At 43.0% G+C, this 14,758-nt stretch overlaps 1 protein-coding gene across 1 annotated transcript; it reads right to left on the bottom strand.

Annotated features, from left to right (window-relative positions):
- Nucleotides 1–604: 604 nt before the first annotated feature.
- LOC133624348 (UPF0450 protein C17orf58 homolog) lies at nt 605–12,914 on the bottom strand. Its single transcript, XM_061987839.2, has 5 exons — nt 12,829–12,914; nt 10,106–10,663; nt 7,039–7,125; nt 5,994–6,185; nt 605–1,494 (listed from the first exon to the last, which is right to left on the bottom strand). Exons 1-5 carry the CDS (start codon nt 12,896–12,898, stop codon nt 1,307–1,309), a joined length of 1,095 nt encoding a protein of 364 aa, XP_061843823.2. The 5' UTR covers nt 12,899–12,914; the 3' UTR covers nt 605–1,306.
- Between the last annotated feature and the right edge of the window lie 1,844 nt (nt 12,915–14,758).

Consider the following 14,758-nt stretch of genomic DNA (forward strand, 5'->3'; position numbering starts at 1 on the left):
GGTAAGTGTGAAGAGAATGTGTCAAACATGGGTAAGTGTGGAGAGAATGTGTCAAACATGGGTAAGTGTGGAGAGAATGTGTCAAACATGGGTAAGTGTGGAGAGAATGTGTCAAACATGGGTAAGTGTGGAGAGAATGTGTCAAACATGGGTAAGTGTGGAGAGAATGTGTCAAACATGGGTAAGCGTGGAGAGAATGTGTCAAACATGGGTAAGCGTGGAGAGAATGTGTCAAACATGGGTAAGCGTGGAGAGAATGTGTCAAACATGGGTAAGTGTGGAGAGAAGGTGTCAAACATGGGTAAGTGTGGAGAGAATGTGTCAAACATGGGTAAGTGTGAAGAGAATGTGTCAAACATGGGTAAGTGTGAAGAGAATGTGTCAAACGGGTAAGCGTGGAGAGAATGTGTCAAACATGGGTAAGCGTGGAGAGAATGTGTCAAACATGGGTAAGTGTGGAGAGAATGTGTCAAACATGGGTAAGTGTGAAGAGAATGTGTCAAACATGGGTAAGTGTGAAGAGAATGTGTCAAACATGGGTAAGTGTGGAGAGAAGGTGTCAAACATGGGTAAGTGTGGAGAGAATGTGTCAAACATGGGTAAGTGTGGAGAGAATGTGTCAAACATGGGTAAGTGTGGAGAGAATGTGTCAAACATGGGTAAGTGTGGAGAGAATGTGTCAAACATGGGTAAGTGTGGAGAGAAGGTGTCAAACATGGGTAAGTGTGGAGAGAATGTGTCAAACATGGGTAAGTGTGGAGAGAATGTGGTGTAACATAAAAGGAAAAAAAGTCCAAATGAACTTTGCTAAAGTGTACTCTGAAGCTTTGACATCCATAGTGTTATTGAAAGAGTAGTTACTTATTTGAGTTTGTTTTGTAATTGCCAATGAGATCCTTCTCTAGACTTCATGTACCAGCCATGAAGCAAGGAGAGAAGTCCATCCATGGTTCAGTTCTTTGTGGCCATGAAGCAAGGAGAGAAGTCCATCCATGGTTCAGTTCTTTGTGGCCATGAAGCAAGGAGAGAAGTCCATCCATGGTTCAGTTCTTTGTGGCCATGAAGCAAGGAGAGAAGTCCATCCATGGTTCAGTTCTTTGTGGCCATGAAGCAAGAAGGGAAGTCCATCCATGGTTCAGTTCTTTGTGGCCATGAAGCAAGGAGAGAAGTCCATCCATGGTTCAGTTCTTTGTGGCCATGAAGCAAGGAGAGAAGTCCATCCATGGTTCAGTTCTTTGTGGCCATGAAGCAAGGAGAGAAGTCCATCCATGGTTCAGTTGTTTGTGGCCACACCAGCAGGGGGCGCTCACCGACAGCGGGTGTGCGTGGCCTCCACCACCTTCTGGTGCTTGCGTTTGTTGAACCTCCTGACGTAGTTGTTGCTCCTCAGGATGCCGTCGCCTGCCTTCAGTCTTCCTCCCAGCAGAGTCAGGAGGTCGGCAGGAAGATGGCGCCTCCGGTGGTAGATTTGTCCCATTGCAATGTATCTGCTGCCTGGGGAAGTGAGGGGAGCAGTGAGGGACAACCAGCTGATGCTGCAGCGCTCCACACTTTTACACTGAGGGCCACAATTAAGCATGCAGGGGCCATTTTGCTATTTTCATTTTCAAAAGATATATTTTTACCTCTCAAGTCTCACCTTCAGTCTCGCTCATAAGACTTCAAAAGAAGTCTTCTTTCAAAAAGACATCCCAACATGTTTCATCACAACATCTTTCAAAAAGACATCCCAACATGTTTCATCACAACATCTTTCAAAAAGACATCCCAACATGTTTCATCACAACATCTTTCAAAAAGACATCCCAACATGTTTCATCACAACATCTTTCAAAAAGACATCCCAACATGTTTCATCACAACATCTTTCAAAAAGAAATCCCAACATGTCAAACTGGAGGCCCTCGAAAGTCTCTCAATAAATTACTTCTTTTTTTTTTTACTATATGAATTCATTCTTTGCTTTTTGACAGAACAAATGCTTATGGTTGAAACTTTAATTATTTGCCAAAGAACATATGAACGTACAAACCCCGTTTCCATATGAGTTGGGAAATTGTGTTAGATGTAAATATAAACGGAATACAATGATTTGCAAATCCTTTTCAAGCCATATTCAGTTGAATATGCTACAAAGACAACATATTTCATGTTCAAACTCATAAACTTTTTTTTTTTTTTGCAAATAATAATTAACTTAGAATTTCATGGCTGCAACACGTGCCAAAGTAGTTGTGAAAGGGCATGTTCACCACTGTGTTACATGGCCTTTCCTTTTAACAACGTTTGGGAACTGAGGAGACACATTTTTGAAGCTTCTCAGGTGGAATTCTTTCCCATTCTTGCTTGATGTACAGCTTAAGTTGTTCAACAGTCCGGGGGTCTCCCTTCTGCTATTTTAGGCTTCACATTTTCAATGGGAGACGGGTCTGGACTACAGGCAGGCCAGTCTAGTACCCGCACTCTTTTACTATGAAGCCACGTTGATGTAACACGTGGCTTGGCATTGTCTTGCTGAAATAAGCAGGGGCGTCCATGGTAACGTTGCTTGGATGGCAACATATGTTGCTCCAAAAGCTGTATGTACCTTTCAGCATTAATGGTGCCTTCACAGATGTGTAAGTTACCCATGTCTTGGCCACTAATACACCCCCATACCATCACACATGCTGACTTTTACACTTTCACCCTAGAACAATCCGGATGGTTCTTTTCCTCTTTGGTCCGGAGGACACGACGTCCACAGTTTCCAAAAACAATTTGAAATGTGGACTCGTCAGACCACAGAACACTTTTCCACTTTGTATCAGTCCATCTTAGATGAGCTCAGGCCCAGCGAAGCCGACGGCGTTTCTGGGTGTTGTTGATAAAAAATTTTCGCCTTGCATAGGAGAGTTTTAACTTGCACTTACAGATGTAGCGACCAACTGTAGTTACTGACAGTGGGTTTCTGGAGTGTTCCTGAGCCCATGTGGTGATATCCTTTACACACTGATGTGGCTTGTTGATGCAGTACAGCCTGAGGGATGGAAGGTCACGGGCTTAGCTGCTTACGTGCAGTGATTTCTCCACATTCTCTGAACCCTTTGATGATGTTACGGACCGTAGATGGTGAAATCCCTAAATTCCTTGCAATAGCTGCTTGAGAAAGGCTTTTCTTAAACTGTTCAACAATTTGCTCAGGCATTTGTTGACAAAGTGGTGACCCTCGCCCCATCCTTGTTTGTGAATGACTGAGCATTTCATGGAATCTACTTTTATACCCAATCATGGCACCCACCTGTTCCCAATTAGCCTGCACACCTGTGGGATGTTCCAAATAAGTGTTTGATGAGCATTCCTCAACTTTATCAGTATTTATTGACACCTTTCACAACTTCTTTGTCACGTGTTGCTGCCATCAAATTCTAAAGTTAATTATTTGCAAAAAAAAATAAAGTTTATGAGTTTGAACATCAAATATGTTGTCTTTGTAGCATATTCAACTGAATATGACTTGAAAAGGATTTGCAAATCATTGTATTCCGTTTATATTTACATCTAACACAATTTCCCAACTCATATGGAAACGGGGGTTGTATACAGTTTAGCACTAATATTTGTGTAAAGATGACATTCAAGCAAGTTATCATCAATGAAAAGAATCTAATATATCATTTATCATTATTCATCATACCAATCATATTTTCAATGGGATGCATTGGAACACACCCTCCGGTTCCCCTTCTTAAAGAGAGGAACCACCACCCTGGTCTGCCAATCCAGAGGTACTGCCCCCGATGTCCACGCGATGTTGCAGAGTCTTGTTAACCAAGACAGCCCCACAGCATCCAGAGCCTTAAGGAACTCCGGGCGGTTCTCATCCACCCTCGGGGCCTTTAACTACCTCAGCCCCAGAAATAGGAGAGTCCACCACATGTTCTCCAGGCACTGCTTCCTCATAGGAAGACGTGTTGGTGGGATTGAGGAGGTCTTCGAAGTATTCCCTCCACCGATCCACAACATCCGCAGTCAAGGTCAGCAGAACACCATCCTCACCATACACGGTGTTGATAGTGCACTGCTTCACCTTCCTGAGGCGGCGGATGGTGGTCCAGAATCGCTTCGAAGCCGTCCGGAAGTCGTTTTCCATGGCTTCCCCGAACTCCTCCCATGTCCCAGTTTTTGCCTCTGCAACCACTAAAGCCGCACACCGCTTGGCCTGTCGGTACTTGTCCGCTGCCTCCGGAGTCCATACATCCATCCATTTTCTACCGCTTATTCGCGGGGGGTGCTGGAGCCTATCTCAGCTACAATCGGGCGGGAGGCAGGGTACACCCTGGACAAGTCGCCACCTCATCGCAGGCTTCCGGAGTCCTATGAGCCAAAAGAACCCGATAGGACTCCTTCTTCAGCTTGACGGCATCCCTCACCTCTGATGTCCACCAACGGGTTCTAGGATTACCGCCACGACAGGCACCAACCTCCTTGTGGCCACAGCTCCAATCAGCCGCCTCGACAATAGAGGTACGGAACATGGTCCACTCGGACTCAATGTCCAGCACCTCCCTCGTGACATGTTCAAAGTTCTTCCGGAGGTGGGAATTGAAAGTCTCTCTGACAGGAGACTCTGCCAAACCCTCACAATGCGTTTGGGCCTGCCAGGTGTGTCCGCCATCCTCCCCCACCATCGCAGCCAACTCACCACCAGGTGGTGATCGCTAGAAAGCTCCGCCCCTCTCTTCACCCGACTGTCCAAAACATGAGACCGCTAATCCCATGACACAACTACAAAGTCCATCATGGAACAATTGTATTGTTGACATGTATGAACTGTTGTATTTGAAACAATTGTATTGTTGTATTATGACATCTACATACCCCACTCACCTTGGACAGCCAATAAAAGGAGTAACAGTTGGTATAAAAGGAGTAGAAGTGGGAATAAAAGGAGTAAAGGTGTAATAACAGGAGTAGAAGTGTAATAAAAGGAGTAGAAGTGGGAATAAAAGGAGTAAAAGTATAATAACAGGAGTAGAAGTGTAATAAAAGGAGTAGAAGTGGGAATAAAAGGAGTAAAAGTTGGAATAAAAGGAGTAAAAGTGTAATAACAGGAGTAGAAGTGGATAAAAGGAGTAGAAGTAGGAATAAAAGGAGTAGAAGTGGGAATAAAAGGAGTAAAAGTATAATAACAGGAGTAGAAGTGTAATAAAAGGAGTAGAAGTGGGAATAAAAGGAGTAAAAGTTGGAATAAAAGGAGTAAAAGTGTAATAACAGGAGTAGAAGTGGATAAAAGGAGTAGAAGTAGGAATAAAAGGAGTAGAAGTGGATAAAAGGAGTAAAAGTCAGAATAAAAGGAGTAAAAGTGTGATAACGAGTAGAAGTGTAATAAAAGAAGGAGAAGTGGGAATAAAAGGAGTAGAAGTGAGAGTAAAAGTGTAATAATAGGAGTAAAAGTGCAGTAGAAGTGTAATAAAAGGAGTAGAAGTGGGAATAAAAGGAGTAAAAGTTGGAATAAAAGGAGTAAAAGTGTAATAACAGGAGTAGAAGTGGATAAAAGGAGTAGAAGTAGGAATAAAAGGAGTAGAAGTGGGAATAAAAGGAGTAAAAGTATAATAACAGGAGTAGAAGTGTAATAAAAGGAGTAGAAGTGGGAATAAAAGGAGTAAAAGTTGGAATAAAAGGAGTAAAAGTGTAATAACAGGAGTAGAAGTGGATAAAAGGAGTAGAAGTAGGAATAAAAGGAGTAGAAGTGGATAAAAGGAGTAAAAGTCAGAATAAAAGGAGTAAAAGTGTGATAACGAGTAGAAGTGTAATAAAAGAAGGAGAAGTGGGAATAAAAGGAGTAGAAGTGAGAGTAAAAGTGTAATAATAGGAGTAAAAGTGCAGTAGAAGTGTAATAAAAGGAGTAGAAGTGGAATATAAGGGGTACAAGTGCAGTAGAAGTGTAATAAAAGGAGTAGAAGTGTGAATAAAAGGAGTAAAAGTGTGAGTAAAAGGAGTAAAGTTCTGACCAAGTGTGATGTCAGGACAGGGCTTGCTGCAGTGGAAGGTGTCCAGGACCAGGAGGTGCACTTTGAAGAAGAAGGAGTCAGGAGCGGCGTAGAGACGACTGCTCTTGTAGAAGCCATCGCTGCTCACCATCAGGGTGACTAAGCGTACTCCTCTGCGCAGAACCTCCAGCTGGTGGACCACACCATTCACGGCTGTCAGGACATGTTGAAGACCACAGGACATGTTGAAGACCACAGGACACGTTGAAGACCACAGGACACGTTGAAGACCACAGGACATGTTGAAGACCACAGGACATGTTGAAGACCACAGGACACGTTGAAGACCACAGGACATGTTGAAGACCACAGGACACGTTGAAGACCACAGGACGTGTTGAAGACCACAGGACACGTTGAAGACCACAGGACATGTTGAAGACCACAGGACATGTTGAAGACCACAGGACATGTTGAAGACCACAGGACACGTTGAAGACCACAGGACACGTTGAAGACCACAGGACACGTTGAAGACCACAGGACATGTTGAAGACCACAGGACACGTTGAAGACCACAGGACATGTTGAAGACCACAGGACACGTTGAAGACCACAGGACGTGTTGAAGACCACAGGACACGTTGAAGACCACAGGACATGTTGAAGACCACAGGACATGTTGAAGACCACAGGACATGTTGAAGACCACAGGACACGTTGAAGACCACAGGACATGTTGAAGACCACAGGACATGTTGAAGACCACAGGACACGTTGAAGACCACAGGACATGTTGAAGACCACAGGACACGTTGAAGACCACAGGACATGTTGAAGACCACAGGACATGTTGAAGACCACAGGACACGTTGAAGACCACAGGACATGTTGAAGACCAGAGGACACGTTGAAGACCACAGGACATGTTGAAGACCACAGGACATGTTGAAGATCACAGGACATGTTGAAGACCACAGGACATGTTGAAGACCACAGGACATGTTGAAGACCACAGGACATGTTGAAGACCACAGGACACGTTGAGCTTCCATCTTCTACCTACCAAACTGGCTGTAGCACAGATGCTCCTTCTCCTCCTTCTCCTTCCTGCACTCGCTCATGCAGAAGGAATCGTGCGTCGCCTCCGACTCTGCAAGGAGGAAAACATCTCAGACAAGTCAAGTCACATCTCAACTACTTCTCAGCACAAACTAACTACTTCTCAGCACAAACTAACTACTTCTCAGCACAAACTAACTACTTCTCAGCACAAACTAACTACTTCTCAGCACAAACTAACTACTTCTCAGCACAAACTAACTACTTCTCAGCACAAACTAACTACTTCTCAGCACAAACTAACTACTTCTCAGCACAAACTAACTACTTCTCAGCACAAACTAACTACTTCTCAGCACAAACTAACTACTTCTCAGCACAAACTAACTACTTCTCAGCACAAACTAACTACTTCTCAGCACAAACTAACTACTTCTCAGCACAAACTGCAATATGCTGGCCAAAGAAGCAAAACAATGGAATTTCCCTTTGGCCTTCATCTGTGAAAAGGAGCATGAAAACTTAGTGGTTGATCTTTGAAAAGAAGCATTGATTTGGACAGAAAAAGATGCATTCTCTAAGAATGATGCTGGCAAAAGAATTGGACGAGCTGCATTGACAAGAGAAGACTTCCTTTTTAGTGGTTTATTTTTGGAAAAAAAACAGCATTGATTTGGACCCAAATTGTAGGAAAAAAACGTCAATAAATGGGTGATATGTTGCAAAAATAACCTTTAGAAGGCTGCTGGCAAAAGAAGTGGGAAGTGCTTTCCTTGCTGATTACTTTTGAAAACCAGCGTTGTATTTGACCTGAAAGTACATACAAAACTTCAATGAAAAGAATGATATGCTGTCAAAAGAAGTGTAAGAAAAAGAAAAAAGCAGAGCATCTTTGTGGGTTCCTTCAATGAAATGACTTTGAAGTAAAAGGTGTGATCATTCTGGAAAAAGGAGAACGTCTTAGTATTTTTACATGTAATTAGTCAGGGTTTGTGTGTAAAACATCATGCTGGCTAAAGAAGGAGAACGTCTTGGTAAACTTCTTTGGTATTTTTTGTAGATTGGCCATTATTTTGACCTCAAATATGTGGACTGGCAAAAGAAGCAGAACATCTTGGTGTTTGAAAACCAAAATTGACCTTCAGTACTTTGCTATTGTTGGTTTATTTTTGAAAACTAGCATTGATTTGGACCCAAATTGTACAGAAAACTGCAATAAAATGTGTGGTATGCTGGCAAAGGAACCGTAAGAAGTGGGAAGATCTTTCCTTGGTGATTCTTTTTGAAGAGCAGTGTTGTATTTGACCTGAAAGTACATGCTAACTGCAATAAAAGCGGTCGTGTGCTTTCTAAAGAAGCATAAGAATAAGATGTGCTGGCAAAAGAAGAAGAGCATTTTGATGGGTTTTTAAAATTGCAGTAGCCATAGTTTTCATCCTGGCAAAAGAAGCAAACATCTTGGTGTTTTATCAAATTCAATGAATCATGATTTCAACCTGAAATGTGTGGAAAACAACTTGCTGTTTTTTTTATTAAGGTTAGCCAGCATTTTGGCTCAAAATGTGTGGAGAATGAATGATCATGCTAGCAAAAGAAGATGGACATCTTGGTTTTTCCCCTCAAATGTGGGGACAACTTCTGTTGGCAAAAGAGGGAAATGACTTTGGTGTTTTAAAAAAATAATTAGACATGATTTTGTTGGTGGTGGTTTATTTTTGAAAAGCAGCACGTTGCACAGAAGACTGCAATACGAAGGCAGATACGCTGGCAAAAGAAGCATAAGAAGAAGCAGTGCTGGCAAAAGAAGAGAGAAGCTCTTTTCTTGGTCATTCTTTTTGAAAACCACGGTTGACCTTAAAGACACATAAAAACTGCAAAGAAATTGGTGATGTGCTGTCAAAAAAGGTAGACGAAGGGGATGTGCTGGGAAAAGAAGCAGAGCATCTTGGTGGGTAAATGAGCCATGACTTTGACCTAAAAGGTGTGGAAAAGGTGTAATCGTGTCTGCAACTTTGGCAGTGCTTTGGTTTGGAAGACCAGCATGGAGTTTGAGCAGAATTGAACATACAACTGCAATCAAAGGCTTGATGTGCTGGCAAAAGAAGTAGTAGCAGAAAGAAAAGACACATTTGAGTGTTAAAACCAGCATGGATTTGAACCCACAATGTGTAGTAAATGTGTAAGAAGGATGGCCAAAGAAGTACAAGAGGATGTGCTGGCAAAGGAAGTGGAAGCCACTTTGTTATTGGTGGTTTGTTTCTGAAGACCAGCATGGATTTTGAGCAGAATTAAACATACAACTGCAATCAAAGAAGTGATATGCTGGCAAAAGAAGTAGAAGAAAAAAGAAAAGACATATAGGTGTTTTGTTTGTAAACAAACATGGATTTAGACCCAAAATAAGTGTAGGAAAACTGTGATGATGGCGAAAGAAGTACAAGAGGACGTGCTGGCAAAGGAAGTAGAAGCCTCATTGATATCAGTAGTTTGTTTTTGAAAACCAACATGATTTTTGAGCTAAATTGTACAGAAAACCGCCGTCAAAGAGGTGATATGCTGGCAAAAGAAGTAGTAGAAGAAACAAAAAACATCTCGGGGATGTTTTTTTGAAAACCGGCATGGCTTTTGACCCAAAATGTGTAGGAAAACTGCAATAATGATGAAAAAAGAGTCTGTGCTGGCAAAAGAAGTGGAAGACACTTTGTCATCAATGGTTAGTTTTTGAAAAGCAGCATAGATTTACACCCAAAATGTGTCTCAAATGTGTAATAATGATGCTGAAAGAGAGGCTGTGCTAGCAAAAGAAGTGGAATCAATGCTTTGTTGGTATACTTCACTCCCTGACAACCTGAAGAGCATTGCTGGCTATGGAGTCGCCAGCCTGGGCTTTTAGCGTGGTAGTCAGCATGCTTGCCTCTCCTGGGATCAAGCCCCGGGTGGAAGAGTAGGAAAAGCCCGGTAAGAGAGACAGAAGGGTTGACTACAAGGTTCTGCAGGCTATGGACTGCTCTTGAAGTTGAAGTGAGGGACCGGCAGAAGAAGTTTCTTCCTTGCACACAAAGCTCACTGACCTGGTCTGAGGACGTCAAAGTGCTGCAGCAAGCTTGAAGAGCGGCGGTTGTAGCTGACCGCCGGCCGGCTGTTGTTTCGGAGTGGCGTCACAGCCATGCCCGCCTGGAAGAGGCCCGCCTTCCCTGGCCGGTTCTCCTCAGGGTCCATGCGTCGGCCGAAGGGTTCTCTGCCAGGAGCCGGAGCGCTTCTGGCTCTGGAGTTGTGATGGTCCTCTGACTGGGTGGGCTGAGGCGGGCTGAGGCCCAGCTGGACCGTGCGGTTTGCCGGTTTGGGAAGCAGACCGGTCGCTTGTCCTCGGCTTTTGTCGGTGCTCACTTCCAACATCTTGCCTCCTTTCTTACTCTTGTTGTGGTGGCGCAGGACGGAGGACAAGTGGTGGCTGTGCTTTGGCCACACGGAAGACGAGAGAGGATGGAACTTGGACTCGGACGTCCTGCTGCTCTTCTCTAGAAGCTCATTGATGGCCAGAGAAGGTTCTTTCACCATCAGCCGGCTCTGGTTGGTCTGGGCTGGCTCCACTAAAGTGCCCTGACTCTTCTCCAGGAGAGAATAGAACTCTGCAATGGAAGAGAACATCAACTGACATTTAGTCTTCCTCTCATTATTTACAATTACTTTTGGAAAGAAGCAAAATGTTCTCTCCAGATCAAACTTTTTCCACTTTAAAAGCATGCTGGGGACATTTGGATCCTTACACTCACTCTGCCAGCTGCCAACACAACCTGATGTTGAGCAACACAACCTTGAAACAAGCTGATGTTGAGCAACACAACCTTGAAACAAGCTGATGTTGAGCAACACAACCTTGAAACAAGCTGATGTTGAGTAACACAACCGTGAAACAACCTGATGTTGAGCAACACAACCTTGAAACAAGCTGATGCTGAGCAACACAACCTTGAAACAACCTGATGTTGAGCAACACAACCTTGAAACAACATGATGTTGAGCAACACAACCTTGAAACAACCTGATGTTGAGCAACACAACCTTGAAACAAGCTGATGCTGAGCAACACAACCTTGAAACAACCTGATGTTGAGCAACACAACCTTGAAACAACCTGATGTTGAGCAACACAACCTTGAAACAACCTGATGTTGAGCAACACAACCTTGAAACAACCTGATGTTGAGCAACACAACCTTGAAACAAGCTGATGTTGAGTAACACAACCTTGAAACAAGCTGATGTTGAGCAACACAACCTTGAAACAACCTGATGTTGAGCAACACAACCTTGAAACAACCTGATGTTGAGCAACACAACCTTGAAACAACCTGATGTTGAGCAACACAACCTTGAAACAAGCTGATGTTGAGTAACACAACCTTGAAACAAGCTGATGTTGAGCAACACAACCTTGAAACAACCTGATGTTGAGCAACACAACCTTGAAACAACCTGATGTTGAGTAACACAACCTTGAAACAACCTGATGTTGAGCAACACAACCTTGAAACAAGCTGATGTTGAGCAACACAACCTTGAAACAACCTGATGTTGAGCAACACAACCTTGAAACAACCTGATGTTGAGCAACACAACCTTGAAACAACCTGATGCTGAGCAACACAACCTTGAAACAACCTGATGTTGAGCAACACAACCTTGAAACAAGCTGATGTTGAGCAACACAACCTTGAAACAAGCTGATGTTGAGTAACACAACCTTGAAACAACCTGATGCTGAGCAACACAACCTTGAAACAACCTGATGTTGAGCAACACAACCTTGAAACAACCTGATGTTGAGCAACACAACCTTGAAACAACCTGATGTTGAGCAACACAACCTTGAAACAACCTGATGTTGAGCAACACAACCTTGAAACAACCTGATGTTGAGCAACACAACCTTGAAACAAGCTGATGTTGAGCAACACAACCTTGAAACAACCTCATGTTGAGCAACACAACCTTGAAACAACCTGATGTTGAGCAACACAACCTGATGTTGAGCAACACAACCTTGAAACAACCTCATGTTGAGCAACACAACCTTGAAACAACCTGATGCTGAGCAACACAACCTTGAAACAACCTGATGTTGAGTAACACAACCTTGAAACAACCTGATGTTGAGCAACACAACCTGATGTTGAGCAACACAACCTTGAAACAACCTCATGTTGAGCAACACAACCTTGAAACAACCTGATGCTGAGCAACACAACCTTGAAACAACCTGATGTTGAGTAACACAACCTTGAAACAACCTGATGTTGAGCAACACAACCTGATGTTGAGCAACACAACCTTGAAACAACCTCATGTTGAGCAACACAACCTTGAAACAACCTGATGCTGAGCAACACAACCTTGAAACAACCTGATGTTGAGCAACACAACCTTGAAACAACCTGATGTTGAGCAACACAACCTTGAAACAAGCTGATGTTGAGCAACATTTTTACATGACATTATTATTATTATTATTATTATTATTATTATTATTATTATTATTATTATTATTATTATTATTATTATTATTTCACTTTTCATGTCTGCTTTTGTTGTAATAGTATTTTTCAAAAGTGATGAAGTTATTTAAAAAGTGACAAAGGTCACTTTGGACAGCCCTGCTGACCTCATTGATGTCTTACTTTCAACTAATAGTCGCACTCCTCCTGTCTTAAACATACTTTGATTGTGAGCCTGATAAACTTTCTTCCATTCCTAGTTTGGAGGGAAAAGGCAGAGGAAAGTAGTTCCGACTTACCGTTGCCGAGGTGTTCCTCCGCCATGAGAAGAGGAAACAGGAGGAAGCAGACACACAAAGTAGTCCTCATGGTGCAGAAAGATGGTGTTGGTGCACATCAACACTGACAATGACAGCAGACGACACACTTTTAAAGACAAGGCGGGACGTCCTAAACACTAATGACACGCCCACTAATGACACGCCCACTAATGACACGCCCACTAATGACACGCCCACTAATGACACGCCCACTAATGACACGCCCACTAATGACACACCCACTAATGACACACCCACTAATGACACGCCCACTAATGACACGCCCACTAATGACACGCCCACTAATGACACACCCACTAATGACACACCCACTAATGACACGCCCACTAATGACACACCCACTAATGACACGCCCACTAATGACACGCCCACTAATGACACACCCACTAATGACACACCCACTAATGACACGCCCACTAATGACACACCCACTAATGACACACCCACTAATGACACGCCCACTAATGACACACCTCCAATTCCATCAACAGCAAGAAAAGAGGTTTTCCAACACAGTTCATATATAATATGTGTACATTATAACAGTTCATATATAATATGTGTACATTATAACAGTTCATATATAATATGTGTACATTATAACAGTTCATATATAATATGTGTACATTATAACAGTTCATATATAATATGTGTACATTATAACAGTTCATATATAATATGTGTACATTATAACAGTTCATATATAATATGTGTACATTATAACAGTTCATATATAATATGTGTACATTATAACAGTTCATATATAATATGTGTACATTATAACAGTTCATATATAATATGTGTACATTATAACAGCTCATATATAATACTTACTTATTAAAACGACTTTCTTTACGAACAAAACAACAACAAAAAGGTTAGGAAACGACGCACATTCATTTCAATTAGAGCTTCTAATAATATTATATAATTTATTTTTTTATTTTTTTATTAAGGGAATAAGCGGTAGAAAATGGATGGATGGATTATAATGTACACATATGATATGATATGTGGTGGGAGTGGTGAACTGTAACAACTTCATGGGTGAATCTTGACCTCCCCCTGGTGGTGGGAGTGGTGAACTGTAACAACTTCATGGGTGAATCTTGACCTCCCCCTGGTGGTGGGAGTGGTGAACTGTAACAACTTCATAGGTGAATCTTGACCTCCCCCTGGTGGTGGGAGTGGTGAACTGTAACAACTTCATAGGTGAATCTTGACCTCCCCCTGGTGGTGGGAGTGGTGAACTGCAGCAACTTCAGGGGTGAATCTTGACTTCCCCCTGGTGGTGGGAGTGGTGAACTGTAACAACTTCATGGGTGAATCTTGACCTCCCCCTGGTGGTGGGAGTGGTGAACTGTAACAACTTCATAGGTGAATCTTGACCTCTCCCTGGTGGTGGGAGTGGTGAACTGTAACAACTTCATAGGTGAATCTTGACCTCCCCCTGGTGGTGGGAGTGGTGAACTGTAACAACTTCATGGGTGAATCTTGACCTCCCCCTGGTGGTGGGAGTGGTGAACTGCAGCAACTTCAGGGGTGAATCTTGACTTCCCCCTGGTGGTGGGAGTGGTGAACTGCAGCAACTTCAGGGGTGAATCTTGACCTCCCCCTGGTGGTGGGAGTGGTGAACTGTAACAACTTCATAGGTGAATCTTGACCTCCCCCTGGTGGTGGGAGTGGTGAACTGTAACAACTTCATGGGTGAATCTTGACCTCCCCCTGGTGGTGGGAGTGGTGAACTGTAACAACTTCATGGGTGAATCTTGACCTCCCCCTGGTGGTGGGAGTGGTGAACTGTAACAACTTCATAGGTGAATCTTGACCTCCCCCTGTTGGTGGGAGTGGTGAACTGTAACAACTTCATAGGTGAATCTTGACCTCC

Source organism: Nerophis lumbriciformis, linkage group LG27 (genome assembly GCF_033978685.3).
Source record: "Nerophis lumbriciformis linkage group LG27, RoL_Nlum_v2.1, whole genome shotgun sequence".
NCBI lineage: Eukaryota > Metazoa > Chordata > Actinopteri > Syngnathiformes > Syngnathidae > Nerophis > Nerophis lumbriciformis.